Below are 20,197 nucleotides of genomic sequence, written 5' to 3'. Positions count from 1 at the left end.
TTCAAAAATCTCAAAATTCAATATCACCAACCCCAGCTAATTCCATTCTGACTAAACTCACCAAGTCATACCTAAAACAAATTCCATCTACCCATAAAATTACCACGAATTGGATTTTTTTTTTGTTAAATCGTGGGAAAATTTCCCTCCTGAAACTCTTTTATCAATATTATCACAGTTCAAGTGACATTTTTTTTTTCAACGCTATTGGATATTGACTTGATTGTACGCAGAATAAAAAAAAAGATTGAAATCGATTTTCATGTCAAGTGGATTTTCATTAAATGATTCCAGAAATTGTTTTATTTTTGTGTGATGAAAATTGAAAAACTTTAATGAAAAATTCTGATTGAAAAATGGGATAAGCTTTATTGGCTTTCTGACTGAGATTTAATGGTTTTTTTTTTGTTTGGGAAAAGATGTGGGACAATTGGAATTGATTTAACTTTTTTTGGGGAATGTTAACTTTACTTTTGGATTTTTTGATACTTTCATGGGTATGAAAAATTGAAATGCAACTTAGAGGAAGCGATTATTTCATTGGATTCATTGAATTTCCATGCTATTTTAACCATATTAAGCATGAAGCTTGACAGACTCTAAACTAAAATGTAACATCCTAAAGCATTAGAAATATCCCAAAGACCCAAGGAGGGGGCATGACAAGTAGATTAATTATGGCGATGATTATTTGCTGTTCATCTATAGCGTGTCCCCATTCACGGCACTACGTTTGCATCAGATCCGAGGATGTAGACGTACTGCGTAGTGTGACAAACAAGCCCACAAAGGGAGGATATACGGTGACTTTCAGGTACCTAGTCCATAACACCATAACCTAGTCCATTTGAATTTATTGTTAAATCAAATACCTTTATGGCAAATAAATGCCTATCTCCATCTACATCTACACCTACACCCTTAATTTAAATTTAAAATCCATCCATCAATTTACATATTCATAATTACACAACTAATCCAAGACTAATCCATGATGATGAAGTCTTTATCAGATATTACCAGAAAAGTGAACAACCCAAAACTTTCAATCTCAATTCCTCTTTTCCAGAACATTTTCACATCCAAAACATTTAATATCAAGATGACAAATCAATTATTTTCCCCTATTTTACCAGCTAATTTTGTCCACTTTTATGTTAATATACAAATCACTAATGGATTTTAGCATTACAATGCATAATTTAATAACGAATAGCTCCGCTGATATTGTTATTGATAATGTACAATCACACACTATACAGAATATATCTACGGGGTTAAAATAACATGCATGTTAGTACATTATTAATGTTTACAGAACAAAATTCGTATGAGATTTAATTAAATTTCCTTTTCGTGTGTAAATGAGTACGAGTTGGATGGAATGTAATATGCGGCTAAATCCCGAGTTGCATAACTTTGCGTGATTTTAGATGATTTTTATGTTTTTCAGAAGAAATATGTTAATGGATGCAGTTGTGAATTTTCATCTGTTGAAGCTGAACTCAACAGTCCACTCGAGTTTCAAATGGAATCAACTTTTCCGTGCAAAATCGGAGTCGACAGCGGTAAAGATTTCCCTAGAAATTAAAGGATGCTGGTTACTACCTTCATTCCATTATCTTCTTAAAGTGATTCCTTCAAGGCAGACCATCTTCTATTAAAAGTAAATGTAAATCCTCAAGTGACACCTCCCCCCACACTAATTGTATTGAATTACTCGGTCATGTTCTATTTATTTACTAAATGATTAATTGAATTGATGTAAAACCTGCCACCTCATCTGCAATTATAAAAGTTTCGATAACAATGAAAAATCAATTTAGTCGAATACTTTAAGCTTCTACGAGCAGACCTCCACATAATATAGTTCTATTGAAATCAGCACTATAGCAACATAAAGGAATTAATTGTTTCGCCACTGAACCATGCTTAATTTATCGCATTCGAGTGTTCATAATAGCGGTGATAGTGGAAGAATTGTCGTACAACAAAGTAGTGATGCTGAATTGGAAGTTATTGTTGATGTGCAACAATATTACACAGAGTGGGAATATAAACTGAAGCAGATTTATTATCATGAACGTATTGCTTTGGTTATTATTTTTTACGTTGTTACAACCATAGCCATTATTGGAAATATACTGACACTTTACGTTGTCATCACGAGGTTAGAGATTGGCTATTTTTTTTTTGTTGTTGCCGTGATAAATTTATGATGAAACATTTGACGAGAACCTTTTTGTGAGGATTTTTTTATTTTTTATTGAAACGTAGATTTACGCAGAATTCAGAATGAATTAAAAAAGTACAAATAACAGTGAAGCTTGGGTAGAAAGCATAAATTTTCTCGCCTGTGTGACTTTATTTACAAAATTTATAAAAGAAAAACTCGTGGAAAATTGTCAGAAAAAGTTCACAGATGATTTTTTGTCTTCATCTAGCTTTTATAAGCAAAGTTAATATTTGTGAAAATGTTAAAGCATTTGGGGATGGATCCATATCTTTAATTTGTGCTTTAAAAGCAGTGATTGGCAACCTGTGTGCTGTTGCATACTAGTGGACTGCCAAATATGTTTGGAAATGCCATAAACTGTAAGCCGTGATGTCGTGCCTTACCACCAAGGTGTGCCGCAAAAAATTTAAGGTTGCCTTTTTACTTACCTCACTGGTCGTATAGATCAACTGTGATCCATGGCTTCTCTCAGATGTCTGATATAACTGGTTCTATCGCCGGCTTCCGCCTGCCAATTGCCAATACCAAATGCAATGCTGTCTCTATCGACAGCTTCCTCCCAGGAGTTCTTCGGTCTACCACGAGCTCTCTTACCATCAACAAAGTCTGATTTAAAGACCTTATTTAGTGAAGGAAGGTTGCCTACAACTGCTTTAAAGGGATCTGTTGATCCGTATAAAATTACAATTTAAATGAAATTTATCCGTCGAGACTGGGTCGAGACAATTATGCACATATTAACTAGAAGGCACAATAAAATGAAGAAAAAATCGAAATTGCTTCAATTCTGTTAATTATTCTCAAAAAATACCCAAATAAATAATTCCTTAATTAATGCCTCAGAGAATGTAAATTCTCGAAGTCATAACAAATTTTAAACTAATCATTTCAGTTATTTTTCACAGTCGGTGTCGATGGAAATTGTCTCGAAAATTATAATGACAAATTATTTCTTACTTTGTATATTTTGCAAAACAGAAAACAACGCTTATTGTTCAAAACGTGTCTGCTGTCATTGGCATTAAGTGATTTGATATATGCAATAACGTGTGGAGCAAATTACATTTCTAAATTGCATCATGAGATGTCTGCATTGTGGGTGAGTTCAATGACTATTTAATTTATGTTTGTGAATGACTAGCAAGTGGGTACTTGATGCATATGATGTAATTTGAAATTCCAATTTATACACATTACAGTACCTGGGAGAATTTCTCTGCAGCTTCCTTCCATTTTTTCAAACAACATCGCTTCTAAGTGGCAGCATGTCATTAGTGTCAATCGCAATCGATAGGTACATGGCAATATTTGTAAAACGTAAAGGACAATGGCAACCGGGATTTAAATTTTGTGCAATTGGATTTACATTTGTATGGTCAATCAGTGCAGCGTTAAGCAGTCCAATGCTGTTTAGCTATTCGCTTTTTGATGTTTATGTTGTGCCTGAGATACAAGAGAATTATTATTTGGCGCACTATTGCATTGTCGATAGTAAGGTAAGGCATTCCTTTTTGATGTCATGTAATTGTAATTATCTTTAATCTGTTGTCATTTTTGAATTATCCATTGACAGGATGAATCACGTTATTACTACAGCGTTCTATTTATCTTCGTATTTTTGCCAATGTTAGTCGCATTTATCGCATTCAATGCAATAATTGCGAGAGAAATTTGGAAAAAGCGGAAGACGCCAGGAAGTAAATGCATTAAGCCTACCAGAAACTATGAAGATTCATCGTCATCAACAACGGAAGTGAAAAATTCAAGCAATACAAACTCCACAGGCCTACGAAATAACAGCGGTCAAAGTAAGGACACATCTACAGATTCTAAATCTGGCACAGTTACAATCTCACAGCAGCAGCCACAAATTTTTATCACACAAATCCAACAACACCAGTCTCATACACATCAGCACCAAATGCACAACAATGATCGTCGTAATGAACGACAATGTCGACAGATGCGAATGTTTAAAGTCATTCTTGTCCTCATGTGTGTATTTATCGTTCTACGTTTGCCAAATTGGATATTTTTGCTGTACAAATTGTACAATTTTGTTCCAACGGATAGAGCTATTTGGTTGCTCAATTATGCATTTTGCATTAGTGGAATTATGAATTCTATGGCAAATCCCTTCTTATATACATTTCTCAGTGAGACGATTCTCTTCACATCATATATTCGTATTACATGCTATAAATTTTGTAAATTACGTCGTCCGAAAGTGGCTCAGTCGAATTATGCAAATAATGCGACAATGTTTGCGAAAAATGAGGACCTGAACAAGCCGAAAATTGATAATGGAGGCGTTTATGTAGGAAACTGAGCATCATACGTTATTACAGATAAGAGCAGTTATATGTAAGATCTATAAATTATTTTCTGTTCCGTAAATATACAATAAATAGACTTTATGTACTGAAATTTAAGGTTTTATATTATTTTGAAGTAAAATTTGTTCCTTAATAATTGTACATTTCATTGGTTTTTTGACATAGAAAAATATTCTTTGTAGCTTTCATAATTAACGTCATTAAATGACAATGGATGACCAAAACCATGCTTTCCAATGGTTAAACACTGCTCATGTCCACCAGATGGATTTGATGTTGCCCATGGAATATCAAATGATATTTTTTGTCCTGTCTGTGTCCAATACCATTCAGTTGATGATCTGGGTGATGGTGTCATTCCATCAATATGCATCCAATAGCCGCTTCGTAATACGTCATCATTACTATTATTTATGAATTCAAACACTTTATTTAATTCATCATTTGTTTCAAATCTTGCAAGTTCCATGTCATATGATTTACAAATTCCTCTTGCATCAATCCAATTTGACTTGAAGTATCGAGGATAATAATATTTTTTCACTAATGCCTTTGTATTATCAGCTTTAAATAAAATTTAATGGAATTTCATCATAGAACATATTAATAGAATTTAATATCAGGGTAGAACTTACTAAAGCATCCCAATTCTTTAAACGTAGCATTTGTATCAATGCCTTTTATATCACTGCATTGCCAGTCACAATTGATGAAATTAAAAATTGAAAACGTCAAGATTAGAAATAAAAATTTCATGTTTTTACGTTTGCGGTTTACTTTAAACTGTATTAGAAAATATTTCTAGATTAAAATTTTGGCATTAACCTTGAGTAAAAATATTCAAATGAGAGATTTTTTGTAAAATTAAAAAAAAAATGAGTAATTTTACTTATCACTGTCAAATGATTTGAATTTCGTCAAAATTTACAATCATAAAGATCAGCGTTTAAGATTTGTTTGAAATTTATTGCTCTTTTCTGGATTTTTTTCCACTTTTTTAAGCAAAATTTGTTAATTTTTTACAAAGTTTGACGTTTCAAAAAAGAAGATGAGAAAATTATTTTTGACTTTCAGAATTTTCAACAAAAAATCAAATTGGTCATGCATATGAAATCCAAATTTGTGACATATTCTGAAATTTTCAAAATAAATTAATATTAATTAATTTTTTTTAACAATTTAATATTTTATTTCATCTCACAATATCACTGGTTAACGTATAATAAACTTTATATTTCGAAATCTTTTCAATTTTCAACTTTTTAATATTTACAACTGTTTCAATCATTTCTTTATTTTTACCATTCAATCTAAATAATTATTGATTTGTTCGTAATTTATTTGATATTAATATGAAATTCTAGACTACCTAACCTAATATTCATTTTAATCGCACTTATTCTACAAAAATACTGGCACTTATAACATTCATCTTTCAAACTGGAATGCAAATGTTCAAAATTATTAATAATAATCCCAAATTGCTTCAAAACCTATCTCGAACGATTTAAAGGACTGTTAATTTGGAAACATTAAATTCTCATTATTTTGATATGGCTGCCTTTACTTATTCTACGTCACTCGAGTATGAGTAATATATTAAAATCTAGTATTATCTGGCATTTTTACGAAATAAGCTATTTGATTTTCCATTACACGATAGTTGTGGATCCAACGACTTCCTTTACGAAGTGAACCATCAATTCCATCTTTCCAAACTCCTTCAGGCAGGTAAACTAGATTGATAAAAGAAATTAAAGTTTAATACTTTGATGATAATTAATTTAAATCACAACCCATTCAAGTTATGCAACCCGTTGTGGCATTTCCATTAAAATTAAATAAGATTCTATAAAAAAAACTCACCTTCCCTAGTTGTAACACCCTTTTCAATTATTGGAGCTACAATAATTTGTTCACCAACAGAAAATTCATCAACAACAGACATACAGGCAGCATCACTTGGATCTAACATCCATAAAGGACGAACAAGCGGTAATCCTTCATTCATTGCGTCATTTAAATATTTTTCATAGACTTGCTTAACTGTCTTCTGTCTTATTAATGCCAAATCTTTTGCAATTTCCGTCAAATTCTCATTCTTATAATCTGACGGAAGATATTTAAATCTTAAGACGGGCAAGAACGTGGCAAGCTGTAACCATCGTATATAAAGTTCCAATTCGGGTAAATTTGAGCCATTCTGTTCGACTATAAAATCACCGCCAACAGCATTTGGCATAACAAATGGATATCCGATGATACCATAATTAATGATGCTCGTTAGTACTGTCTTTAATCCATGCCATGTGGAATTAACTTGTGGTAAGCTTAGAAATGCTGGTGGCCTTGGAACTGATATTGCACCAGATACGCCAAGTAAAGTTAATGAGCTGGTTATATTATTCATAAATATACTTTTATATTGATCTGGATTTAATAATGCTTGACTGCTATCATAAAACTTTGGCATATCATATGCATTTCCAAATTCTAAATAAAATGAGTCAATTTGATATTTTTTCTTAACAATCTCCAACTTATTCAATAGCCATGGAATTGTCTCATTATTTGTGATATCAAGAACACCATCACTACGTGAGCTTTTGAATTTTGTTAATGCAGGTATGGTCTGGTCAGTCGAGCGTTCGTAAATCAGCAATTTCTTTTGTACTAACTCAGCAAATGTCTTACTCTCGGTTGACACGAATGGCTGAATTGTTAGTGATATTCTAAAGCCACGTCTGTGTAGGACATTAATTATGTCGTCAAGTGCTGTGAAACGTTCTTCATCGACCTCAAAGTCACCGACATATCGTTGCCATTGTTCACTTAAGAGAACATGACCGAGTCGAAAATATCCGAGAGCAATGATTGAGTCCGTAAAATTTGAAATTGAAACATCAGAGAGATTACCTGATACTTCCCATACAGGCTCATCGAATATTGCTTTGATAAGGTCAATTTCCTGTTGCTTTAGTCCATCCCACAAGTGCTTTTGCGTTAAATTATGATGAAGAATTTTCATGTCATTTGCTGTACAAATTCGATACTCGAGGACAGGAAGTTGAGTTGGATGATTTGTATAAGCGAAATCATCATATTCAGACTTGATGCATAATTGTGAATTATTCGTTGGATTAATGCTAATATGTAACGGTGTCTTTTCATCAACTTCAATTGCAATACCAAGAGAATTAATAAAATATCTGTTCAATGCATTTCCCCATTCATTGTGTCTTACATCTCCGGTTATAAATGGCGTAAAATTAAAAGCATTTCTCTCCAATAGCCATTCAGCATTTTTTGTAACACCACCGCCATACCATTGACCTAGATCTGAGCCAATTTTAAAGCAATCTGTTGGATGAAAATTTTCATTCAATGATTCCCATCGAAAATTGTAACATCTTGCCGTTGGATACTCTTTTGGTAACGTGTTTCCGCGGAATTTTTTATCAAGTATAATATGCAGTTTTGCCATTTTTGACCATTCCCAACAGACATGCTCTTTCTCATTTGTCACAATGTCGCGACATTTATAAGCTTTTGGAATGTGAATTGTCGTACCCAGACTACCACTCAATACATTACTGCCATTTGTATCGGATACATACAGAAGACGTTGGCCGCTATTGAATTTTATATGCTCAAAATACATTTTTGATGTAACTTTATGATTATACATCACATAGGCATAACCGACCTGCAAATATAAACGAGAAATGTAATTTATCAAAGTGATGCGAAAATAAATTAGAAAATTGAGACATTTTTTGTGATGCTACTTACTAGAAAAATTATCGTGAGGAACAAAAGTGCTGTAAAAATGCGAATTTTATAATCTTTTGGCTTCTTCCTTTTGCGGAGCATTGATGGAATTCCCTGAAATGATGAAATAAATTATTTTAATTAAGTCACTAAAATTAATGTGGATTTAGATTAAATTTGATGATTTTGGTGAAGTTTCTACACTGAATATCCAGCAAAACTCTTCCAGAATCACCAACACAGCTGCACAGTTGCTTACCTGCATTTTTTCTTTCAATAAACTAGCGAGCGAGCTGACCGATGTTATTGACGGCGCGGCACTTATCATACTCTGATCATCATACTCGGCATTTGCCATAATTTCTTTATCGTTGAGACGAATAGCGGGTAATGGAGCGATTGAGCCACGACGTTTCGTGCGAAATTTTGAGCGTGATCTGTAATGAAATGAGCGCGAGAGTGAGATTCTTATTACTTTTTTTTTTCGTCAATTTATTATGATCGTAAATTTTACTTTTTTTTCTCTTTAAATGGATGTACTTTTGTGTACAAATGAGATGTATGTGTGTGAATGTCTATGCTTGAGATATTGATGATAAGAAGATTTTCATCTTATAAAATAATTTTTTCACGTACTGGTATGGATGTACTTTTTTTTATGTGTACGATGAGAGTTCTATTAAGAGAATAACTTACTTCCGTCACATGCATATATTTATGTGCCTTGGAATTTTTATTTCATGAATTTTTATGCTGCTTAATATTTTTTTGACTTGGCTCAAGAGGCATTAAAGCTTTAGAATTGGGATGTAAGGACTCATGACTACTTTTAAGGATTTAACTAAAATTCAAAATTTTTGCTAAATTTTTAATGGTATCTGGTCAACTCAAATATTCCAACTAATTCAAGAAGCCAAAGGTCTTCGATTTATAAACCAAATTTTCCTTCATATAGCCAGTTCTATAACTGCTCACACCTCAAACAAAAAGCTTCTTATCTGTTTGGTAATGAAAAGTTTTCTTCGATATCTAATTATTGTGCATTACTAAATAAATATTTATTATTGTAGATACCTAATTAGTGAAGGCAAATAGATATTTGTTCATTATTGCGCAATAAGCTGTTAGAGACTACACCAGCACATGCTGTGGTGAAAGTCTATGTGGTGCTTTTAATTACTATTAGAATTATAATAATTGAACTACCAATTGTCTCTAAAATCTGAGATTTATGAATGGTCACTACTTTAACTGATTAAAATGATTGTTCCTAATTTCTGCTAGATATCCGGAAAGCTCACTGTATAGAAATGACTGAAAATCCGGCTCCAGGTTAACATGACCCTGGTTCAAGTCAGATTCGATGAAATCCAGTTTCAGACTAATATCAAATCAGCCTAAAGCCACATTTTCGACACAACACCATGTGCCTTCCGGAATATATTCAGTATAATCTAGATAACACTCAAAAATTATGTTCCTATACTATAAAAAATTATTTCAATACTGTTTAAATCAAGCATTGATTATCAAAATCAATTTCCATAATTTGACATTATTTAAAAAGCACATAAATTTTTTTATGGAGCTTATTTTCTCACTGAAGGAAATTTTCATAGTCAATAAAAAAAAATTATTTACGACTGAAAAATCTATTTAAAACAGTAAAGTTTGGTTCAATATTGTGAGAGTCATTGGGGATGATTGCTTGATGTCCTCACATTTTTGAGATAAATTTTATAATTTAATTAATTTCATGGATGGGGTGATGTAGTTAGGATATCTCGAATTTGGGTGGAGAGATCTAGAATGTCTTTGTTTGAACGACCTTTTGACAGTTTTTGACAAGCTGTGTGCTGCGGGACATTAATGTTCGGCTCAAAATATATGAAAATATCATGAATTGTATGCCGTTTGCTATTGCTAAGATGTTCCTAGATAATTATAAGGTTACCCATCACTGACTAATGATAAAAATTATCAATTTATAGATTTTAAGTCAAAAGACTCGTCAGACAATGTTGATTTCATGAGGATAATTTCAAGGTCACATTTCTTAAAAATATTTTAGGACATTCGATATCTGCCATTCAACACTAATTGTTTTTGAATGTTTAAACTAGCACCAACTTCCTCCAAGCACTAAGAATATTAACTTTCAAAACTTATTTACTTTAGTTAATTAATTAAAAAAATTCCTCATTGAACATTTTTTTCTTTACATTTCTCGTACGCCTTGTGACGTATTTAGATAATTCCGTTAGAATCACGAGACTTTTGCGTAAATGGAAAAGTCAATTGACCAATTATGAACCAATATTCTCAAAAAAATTGTAATTAAAATTGTTTACCTCCACAGTAAATATTTGTTAACAAAAAAAGATTTAATTTAAATTCACTGATAGTGAGTCACTGCCGCGAGTAATTCAAGACTGAGTCGCAAGATAAAAAAAAAAGTTCAACATACAAATAAATAAATAAATAACAAGCGGAGAGTTTGTGAGTAAATTTGTGAGAATATGAGAAATGTCAACTTGTGGATTTTTAGTTTTAATAAAAAAAGTTATGAAATTGACTTTTGAATTGCCTGCCAACAAATTGAGAGAAAATTGAGCGACAAGCAATGTGCAGCATGAAGTAAGTGTATGACTCGAGTCATAATAATAAAAAGTCGGTTTAAAGTGGATTTTTACCGTGTTTTTAATTTTATATCTTTTGAATTCTGGGAATCACAGCCGCTCGAACAGTCGTCATCTGTCCATGTCTCTTTATATTCATTAATATTTTCCATTAAAATTATTATTTTGTATAGCTTTTCACACCAATTGATTTTTGTAGACTGACTTAATCAATAAAATAAAATAAGACAGCAATTCAGAAGTAATTGTCGTCATGTACAAAAACATAAAAAAACTAGAATAAAACTTCATCAAGTTTGGTCGGAAGATCTTGATGTAACGGCTTCAAGTTCATGTAAAAAATCTTAAAAATTTTTACAATTCTGCTAAAAAAAATTTTCTTTGAAAATTCGATGTCTGTAAAACAGGCTGAATGGCAGAGTGACAAATGACAAATTGATATATGACAGATGACATGAATTATATTATTGATGAGTTATCAACAGCAGTAATTTCCGAATTCTTATCGTTTTCAAGAAGACAATTTTTTCGGCATTTAAAGTGAGAAAGATTCGTGACGACTTAAATCACATGGGTAGTTCCCTTGATAAGAAAATAAGGCAGAGTTGTCTGATAGAGTTCCTTTTGGGAAGGTGCCTGGTTGTGCTATGGTAGCTCTTGCCTTTGGCTTGGCAATATCTATGTACAGACATGCCTTATCATAGGCAAAGACCCTGTCTAGTAAGCGCAACCTTAGGCCTAAACTATTGTCAAGTTAACGGCATTCTTAGACGAAAACAAATACTACTGTCTACCCTAAGGCAATGTCTAGACAAGGACATGTCTGGTCAAAGTCATTTCTTGCCTTTAATAACAAGTGGCTGCTTATGATGACTGCTGAGAAAAATCTTAACATTTCACTTAAGTATGAGAAATGTCAACAGTGACAACTCTGAAAAAAGGTCATTAAACTTACACCATAGGATGATCTGAGTCGCTATCACTATCATCTGTTTTCTTGGTCTCTTTTTCACTTTCTGGTTCAGCGATGCTGCACACCATTGATGCTCCATCATCAAGGACCTGAAATTAATGATTATGAATTAATAAAATGGTAGAAAAATTCTCAGGGCGTTGATACATTAATTGAAATCAGAAGTTTATTTTGATTATTAGTAATGTGATAATTATTAGTTGTGGTGTGTTTGCTAATTTATTTGAATTCAGATCAGAATTTTTTGCATGAAAAGAATCATGTGGTTTTCAAATATTTTTTCTATGTGGGGTTTTAATTCAGTTTGGAATTGCAGTAATTAAAAAAAGGGTAGTTAAAGGTAATGAGTCTGAATGCATATATGCTCATAGAAACAGCAGCTTTGGTGATCTAATTTGATATGGTTTGTGTAGTTCATTTACACTTATTGGAAACATTAAAATAATGTATAGCAATTATCAGTTATGGCATAGACAACTCTTAGTTTTTTTTAAAAAAAAATCTAGCATTTTGTTCTTTTTTATCTCAAAAATTGATAACTTTTTGGATGTTTTATGTTTCTATTGAGTTTTTTAGCACATATCAATACCCCATCGAGATAATTGTAAGGCACATGGTATACAAAAGACAAAAAATCTTAACCTGGTCAGAACAAGCCTGACTTGAAGCCGGATTTTATTGAATTGAATTTTTTGCATTTTTCACGATATTTACTTTCTGGGCATTACTTTTAAAGCTTCAAAGTTTATTACCATTTCATTAAAATTCCAAAAAAAAAACTCAATAAAAGATTCAATACAAAATTTCCCTAAATTGACAATTTAAACCTCCTAATTAATATTTGCCATAAAAAAACAAACAAATAAAATCTTCAAAAAATTACTTCTGACATTACTTCCCCAAAATAATTCCCACAACTGAAAAAAAAAAATTCCCTCGTCTCTCAGTCATGCAAGTCTATTAAGTCGTATCATAAAACAATCAATCATATCAACACAAAAATCTATACAGCAAATTATCACCACACACTTTCATATCAAGATAGTTGTTGAGGCTCTCGGCCACTGAATTGATTGAATCAGCATCATCATCTGGCTTCTTAATCTCCCTTGCCTCCACATCACTTATACTTTTTGCAACTTTTGGCTTCTGATAGAGGCTATTAATGTAATTTTGATAATTCTCCGTACGATATAAATTCGATTCACTTGACATGATTGAAATTTAATTACTGTATGACAATTTTGTTACTGTACACTGTGCGAATTTGTCGACTGAGCATTGAAATTATTGAATTAAGAAAGCTTTATGCTTATCAGAAGTTCTCCACCAAAAAAACACTTTGATTTGACCGACACAAAAAAATATATATGGAAGTCTTAAATCATCAGTGATAATTGACGATACATGAGTTTTTGTTGCCTTTACTCCAATAACTTCTCAGACACATATGAAAAAAAATAATAAAATCAAACTTGTACTCGGAAATCTTTCTTCGATGAATGTTAAAGCACAACTGTGATCATGATCATTAGTATCGAAATATTATTGTGGACTTTTTTTTTACTACTTTACTTTAATTCAATTATCAGGCCGACTCTAAATAATTTTGCTCATGAATTTTGTAATAATATTGTTATTATAAGTAAATCGTATCTATTAATGGTAGTTGTGAATGTACGACGATTCAATATTGACAGTCATTACTGAAGCTGGAAGGCAGAATGAAAGAAAAAAAATGTGTTGAACATGCTTGTAATTCTGAATGTAATTCTTGACAAATTTTCGATTAATTTTGTAATTATATTCAATTAGCTGGTTTTATAGTTTTTCTGGCTGGTTTGTTTAGGAACGAAAGCTTTAATATTTTGGAATTGTTCAATTTCTATGCTTTTAGTCAACTTTTAGCCAAATTCGCTTAAATGTTCAGATTCTTCAAGAAGTTAGTATTCAAAATTTAAGGCCCGGGTTAAGTCATAGTGACACAACATAGTCGCTAGAAGAGCTTGAAGCAGAATTTAATTTAATATAGAAATTGACTTTAAAATTGACAAAATCAGAACTCGACCTCGACATCCAATCGCAAGAGCACAAGTACGTTCGTCGTCCTAACGACCAGCCATGAAGGCACCCTAACTAAGTCCCACACGACTAAAATCTTTCCAAAAACATACCAGAACTTACTTCTAGTAAACTAAATCAACGTATTTGTTGACAAAATATTTATTTTCAAAAGCATAAACAAAGCAGCACGAGGAAAGTAGCTATAGCTTGTAAATTAATATTTTGAACTTCTGATAAGACACAAAAAAATTCCTTATCTACGCGTGGGACAAAGAGGAAAGACAACAAAAAATTTATAAAGCATATTGAACCTAGTAAGATGTGAACAAAATATGAGTGAATCAAAATTGAAAGTGAAACTGATTGGAAAAATAAATAAATTGTAGATTACATACGCCTTGAATGTCTGCAAAATGTTGTGCGGATGAGATTGTTGTGAAGTTATGAGCACAGTTGGGGAATTGTAAATTATTGAATTTTTGGATGGATAATTTCCAATGAGGATTGAAATTTGATACTAATACTCATAAATTCTGGACATCTTAAAATTACCCGATTTTTTATAATATTATGTAGCCCTAAAAATGGAAGTATAATGCCCAACTGCTTCTTTGTGTCAAGGTCTACTTTGTGTTGCACATCTACTTTCTTGAAATTTATAAATTTGTAAAGTTCAAAGTTTTGAAAATCCAAAATAAATTCTTAAGAGTAAGTCTGCAGACCACATTAAAATTTCCTCTTATTAGATCCATATTACGCTCATTTCAAACTACCTCAACAACCAATGTTAGGTTATTGAACTTTAAATAGTTATTATTTATTCTTCATAAGAAAGCTCAAAAGTTTCAAGTCACACTATTTGATTTAATTGTTAAACGATTATTACATGAACGAGTACAACGGGACTGTTTGTTAAAACAAATTACGTACATAATATTTTTATTATTATTCATCATCCACAATTTTATTACACGATGTGGTTTGCTTTAACTTTCTATTTCATTGACCGGTAAATTGTATTTTTGTGCTACTAAACAAATGGATTGTTGTCGTCATGGCTTTGGAAGTGTTAATTCGTATTATCTTTAATTTATAGACAATTTCTTGAAATATTTGTTGATTAAGCTGGAAATCTTTTAAAAATTTTTAAATTCAAAATGAATTTTTCAGTTAAATTTCAAATTTATCCAAAACTCCCAACTAGTCTGAGCTATATTTGTCCTATTTTCGCAATCTATAAAATAATTAGGAAGCTATACAGAGCTTAAGAGCATTCCGTATATCATGCGGCTGTCTTTACCTTTTATGACTTGCAGAAATATAGGTGAAATTTAAGCACAGCTTTAAAACTTAACTCAGATATAAAACTAATCAAATACTTTATAGAACAATGTGTTATCTTGAATTCCATCATTGCATTTTTTCCATTGACCCAAAAAAACACATCCATGCAAAATAAAATAAAAACGTTTTCATCAAATAAAATCGCATCGCATAAAAGACGTACATGGTACAATTCATATTCACCTAATGTGTTCGACGACATCAGCTTCTTATCATTTTCATTAAATTTATGCCAATAAAAAATTTTTCGACATCACTCAAGCAAAGTAAACAGGTAGAAAAGACAGAGAATAAAAAAACAAGCTTCTATAAGCTTTATCATATGCTATATTATCGTACATGACGATAAGGTGAAGAAGTAAATATTTTGATTTTAAAGGTGTTGAAGCTTGTGATAAAGCAGCTGACATAATGGGTTAAAAGTCATAATGAAAGAATTGGCTGGAAGTGAGAATTTATCTCAATATAACTGAGAGAAATGCGCCTTAAACCACCAACCACCCAAAAAATTTCCCTACTTTTTTCCCTTTCATCCACATTTTCATCTTTTCCTTCACTTTCAAGTACATGACGAGATGTGATATGTGTACAAAAAATTAAAATTACTTACATGTATCTCTGACAATGTCTCTTTACTTTTCATTGGATCGAAATCGTCCGTATCGTCATTTTCGTCATCTACAGCTTGCATATGAAGATTACGAAGAGCATCAAGATCGACATCATTCAGTGCTGGCATGGAAAATGAATTTCTTCGAAGTCCCATAGCTGGTGCTTCAGTAACTGATTTAACAAGATCAGAAATCAACGGACCTGGCTTATCACGTTTTTCTAATTCTAAACTTTTCTTATCAATCTCATCATCACTTGATGATGCATTTTCAATCTGAATTCTCAGATTTGCACCCTTTCGTGCACTTATTGATCTTTGATATGTTTGTGCTCGTGTGTCTGAGTCAATGCTACTGATACTCTCATTTGAATTATTAATAGCATTTTGAGTTTTATGCTTGACTTGTGGTGTGTCTTCATCAGCAAATGGAATATTGATTTCGGTATCACCTAATTTATCACCATTTAGCACTCCTTTGAGATTTATATTTAAGTTATTCATATCATCTTGGTTATTTCTCTTGGATTGTGACATTTTTAGCATTTATATCATTGCTTTCCGGTCACAATTAATTGCCTGAAATTGAAATGAAAATTATTAATTATTGACATATTTTATGTGTTCAATTTCACACGTTTAATATTTTAAAATTTATTAATAATTGTCAATTGGATGCATTTTTGGATTAATGCATTGCTACTCATCCAAGTGACAGTTTGTAATCAATACAAACTGTCTCAATTTGAAAGGTCAATAAATTATCTCCACTTTCGCAATTATACAACCACAATGATCAACAGATAATTTCATCTTCCAGCATTTTTCTCACGAAAAACTATCACTGATCTTAGAACGTGCACTAATATAATTGATTTTAAAATCTCGACTCATTTGAAATGAAATGTGTCACAAAGACTACTATGGAGATTAGTTTTTTATTTTAAATGTAAAAGTAAACATTCAATATTCATAGCATGAAAATATTGCATTTGTTTTCATCCGATTGTATTTTGAATATGGAGTCATTCGATTATGATGTCTAATATTTTTGAGAAAAAGGTCTATTAGCATTTAAGCATAAAAATTTTGGATTGACGTGGGTTAAAAATATTTTAAGAATCAAACCCGATTGGCACATATTGAAATGTTGTCGTTATGGCGGTATACTTAAGACCAAGTGGTACTCTCTTGACAAATCAACCAATTTTGCCACTTTAAACTTCGTCTATTGTCGAAAACAATTGAAATTGGCAATTGACAGACTCTTGAGATAAACAATTAAATTTGCCACTTGGGTCCAAGCATACTGCCGCTTCATTGCCGCTTCATTGCCGTCATTCTGCTAGTGGAATGGTATATATATATATAATGACTGAAGAGCTCAGCCTTATGAGCTGGAGGCACTGCGATTTTAAATCTGTTGTACCACACCCTTTAGACCTACAGTTTATAGTGGGATCCGAACCACTTGCAGTGGAATGGTGCTCTCCAAGTGTTGGACTAAAATCCAATTCGACGCAAATCAGAGCCATATCGTCTTGGTGCCGGGTTTTCGATCGATCAACCAATTTGTGCTATTCAGGCACATTTATTCACATCATTTTCAAACAACTCCTAACTGGTTTACATGCAAAAATATTCTTTATAAAGAATCTAGATAATATTTTCTTTGTGACAAAGGAATCAGCTGACTTAGTCGATAATGACAATTTTTTCAATGCACAAATGGATATTCGATAATACACAAAATTTAAAAATTCTTAAAATGAATTTCCTTCCATTAAATTCAATATTGATACATTTTTGGATGCATCAAAAGTTTCCCGCTAAACACAACAAATTTGCATGAGCATTAAATAAAATTTTTTGCACTTCCTTCATCAGAATTGCAACCACAGTGTTAAAAGCGTTCAATTATGTGCCTAAAAAATGCACATACATGTTTATAATCCGAATAATCAATGCATATCCACAAACACCATTTGACATCACAATCTGACTATATATGAATTAATTAAATCAGCTTTTATGAATCCTCAAACATGCATGAAAATGATACTGATAATGAAATTATATTCAATTTAAATATTTTTCAAAATATTTGTCAATAAATCTTTTATTTTGCAAACAGAACGCAACCAACACATTTTCATCGATATTTTTTTTTTTTATTTCAGCTGTACTGTATGGGAACAATCAATTGAATAACACAATTTTGGCATTTGATTTAATTCTGATGGCAATTAAAAGAATACCTTATGATATGATTGAATGATTGATTGATTGATTTACGTGACACTCAATTTACGGAATGTGTATGTATGTACAGAAAATTCACTCAACTGATTGAATGATATTCAATACTTTACAGTCATAAGTTGACTCTTTTTAAAATGAAATAATTTCTTTGTTAACTTATTTTGCAATGAAGATTGCGGATGAGTTGAGAGTGTCTTGTCATATGATTTGAATTTTAATTTAGTTTGATGTATTTTGTAAAGGATTAATCATTAATTATGCTTGGTATTTATGAATTATGACAGTATACTGTCCAATTTAGGGTTTTTGGAATTTTAATACCCGTTCCCCTGGGAATTCCCGGGAGAATTCCCGATTTTGGAATCCCTAGTCCAATTTAACTAATGATTTAAGAAACATCAAGCTCGTAGTTGCCTCGTTCCCAGAGCAAATTATTGTATCTGAATCCGAAAAATAGGGATTAGATCTAATTGCTTCTGAAGCTTCATATAATTAGCACAAATAGTTTTCTAAACCAATTTCCAAGATGGCCTAGCTTTGATTCGATCCCGAATTGGGATTAAATCCTACACCATGCAAGAGTCACTCCTTGGCGTCAGATTTTGGATCATTTTGTGCTATTTTTTGAGCCAGTCTGATCAAAGGTCAAATTTCATTGAATTCCAACCCAAGCCAAAGTAAATCTGGCGTTTCATGTTTTCTTTATCATATTCCTTCCAGGGAAGCTGTTGTTTATGTTTTTTTCAAGACAGCTTAAGGTTCTAAGTCCCTTCAATTCTGCTAATGTCACTTTTAATATTTTTTAAAATAATCATAAAGACAAACAGGTGACGAGGATGTCTAATCAGTAACCTTCATTTTATTGACGAAAAGTATTAACAATTCACTGCTAATGACATGATTGATCAGGTTTTCATACATCATTAGCTTTTGCACATTATTTCCGAAAGGTAAACATTAAAATGCGGAAAATGCTTTTCTTACTTCTTTTTTTAAATTGATCGATTATTTCCTTCTTTTTTTCAATTTATTTATCACTTGAGTTCATTTCTGAGTCATTTCATGTCGAAAATTCTTTTTTTGCACATTTAAAATAATTTAAATCATTAAATTGTCGTAAATTAATTTAGTTAATGTCGCGAAATTCTTCTTCAAAGTTCCACAATGTTAAGCATTCCTTGAAATTACAAAATAATAATAATCAAAACCGCGTCGCTGCGTAAAAAAATCTCTTTATTTCTTCTTATTTACTTTATTTTTTATTATATTTTTTTGTAAAATTTCTTCATGTGTACATAAAAATAAAAAAAAAATACTTAGCGACTTTAAAACTCAACGACGATTAAAGCACGACTGAAATGAAATCTATGAAATTGAGTGCTTTGAAGAGAGACAAACAACCACAAATGAAAAACACATCGCATTACAAGTGCTCATGAGCTTCTTATTTTTAATTTTTATTTGATGTGATTTTTCTTTTTATTTTGACATTTTTTTTTGTTGTTTCTCCTGCAGCTGCCACAAAGAGTTGATAACTCACGTGACTTTATTTTTGGTTGACTTGAATCTGTGCTTGTTGATAATTTGTGTAAAACTAGTTTATTTTGCGATGTTAATTATGTCTACCGGTATTTACAAGTATTTGCAATCTAAGCTGAATAAAAATACTTTTTTTCTGTAATTTGAGAGGATTTTAAAGTAAATTGAGAAATCGGAAGAACATTGCATGAAAACATTGACATGTGCTGATTTAAAAGTCGACTGATTTTGTGTCTATTTGTGAATTTATACAATCTCATATCTTTCACTGCGATTTGATATCTTATCTGATTAAGATACTACTAAACCTTAAGTATTTTCTTAAGATGTCTACCATACACGCCAAATGAGTATCTATACGTCAGGTAAAATGTGATTTTCCCATAAATAATAGATTTGTGTTCATTTAGAGTAAGGAATCGT

At 31.6% G+C, this 20,197-nt stretch overlaps 2 protein-coding genes across 3 annotated transcripts; one reads left to right on the top strand and one right to left on the bottom strand.

Moving 5' to 3' along the window:
- The first annotated feature begins 1,226 nt into the window (after positions 1-1,226).
- LOC139095610 (neuropeptide Y receptor type 5-like) lies at positions 1,227-4,663 on the top strand. The gene is made up of 4 exons (XM_070646997.1): positions 1,227-2,170; positions 3,215-3,335; positions 3,436-3,732; positions 3,810-4,663. The coding sequence occupies exons 1-4, from the start codon at positions 1,929-1,931 to the stop codon at positions 4,563-4,565; spliced, it is 1,416 nt and encodes a 471-aa protein (XP_070503098.1). The 5' UTR covers positions 1,227-1,928; the 3' UTR covers positions 4,566-4,663.
- Positions 4,664-6,108: 1,445 nt separating this feature from the next.
- LOC139095607 (myogenesis-regulating glycosidase) lies at positions 6,109-19,453 on the bottom strand. Of its 2 annotated transcripts, XM_070646992.1 has the most exons (7): positions 19,220-19,453; positions 15,974-16,552; positions 11,938-12,044; positions 8,603-8,780; positions 8,365-8,457; positions 6,439-8,278; positions 6,109-6,308 (listed from the first exon to the last, which is right to left on the bottom strand). In XM_070646992.1, the coding sequence occupies exons 2-7, from the start codon at positions 16,517-16,519 to the stop codon at positions 6,172-6,174; spliced, it is 2,901 nt and encodes a 966-aa protein (XP_070503093.1). In that variant the 5' UTR covers positions 16,520-16,552; positions 19,220-19,453; the 3' UTR covers positions 6,109-6,171. The 2 variants fall into 2 exon arrangements, with proteins under 2 accessions (XP_070503093.1, XP_070503094.1); XM_070646993.1 differs by lacking the exons at positions 15,974-16,552; positions 19,220-19,453 and adding an exon at positions 12,985-13,409.
- Between the last annotated feature and the right edge of the window lie 744 nt (positions 19,454-20,197).

The sequence above is a fragment of the Chironomus tepperi genome, unplaced genomic scaffold (genome assembly GCF_022539635.2).
Source record: "Chironomus tepperi strain 1889 unplaced genomic scaffold, CSIRO-AGI_Ctep_v1 contig_367, whole genome shotgun sequence".
In the NCBI taxonomy this organism is placed as follows: domain Eukaryota; kingdom Metazoa; phylum Arthropoda; class Insecta; order Diptera; family Chironomidae; genus Chironomus; species Chironomus tepperi.
The sequence above is the reverse complement of the archived record's forward strand: the minus strand, read 5'-3'. Positions and strand labels throughout refer to the sequence as shown.

Coding starts and splice junctions, on each gene's coding strand:
- LOC139095610 (XM_070646997.1), top strand. CDS start 1,929: ATGCTTAATTTATCGCATTCGAGTGTTCATAATAGCGGTGATAGTGGA. Junction 2,171..3,214: donor CTTTACGTTGTCATCACGAG/GTTAGAGATTGG, acceptor TTTGCAAAACAG/AAAACAACGCTTATTGTTCA. Junction 3,336..3,435: donor ATGAGATGTCTGCATTGTGG/GTGAGTTCAATG, acceptor TACACATTACAG/TACCTGGGAGAATTTCTCTG.
- LOC139095607 (XM_070646992.1), bottom strand. CDS start 16,519: ATGCTAAAAATGTCACAATCCAAGAGAAATAACCAAGATGATATGAAT. Junction 12,045..15,973: donor AGACATTGTCAGAGATACAT/GTAAGTAATTTT, acceptor CATTAATTTCAG/GTCCTTGATGATGGAGCATC. Junction 8,279..8,364: donor TCCTCACGATAATTTTTCTA/GTAAGTAGCATC, acceptor TTATATTTGCAG/GTCGGTTATGCCTATGTGAT.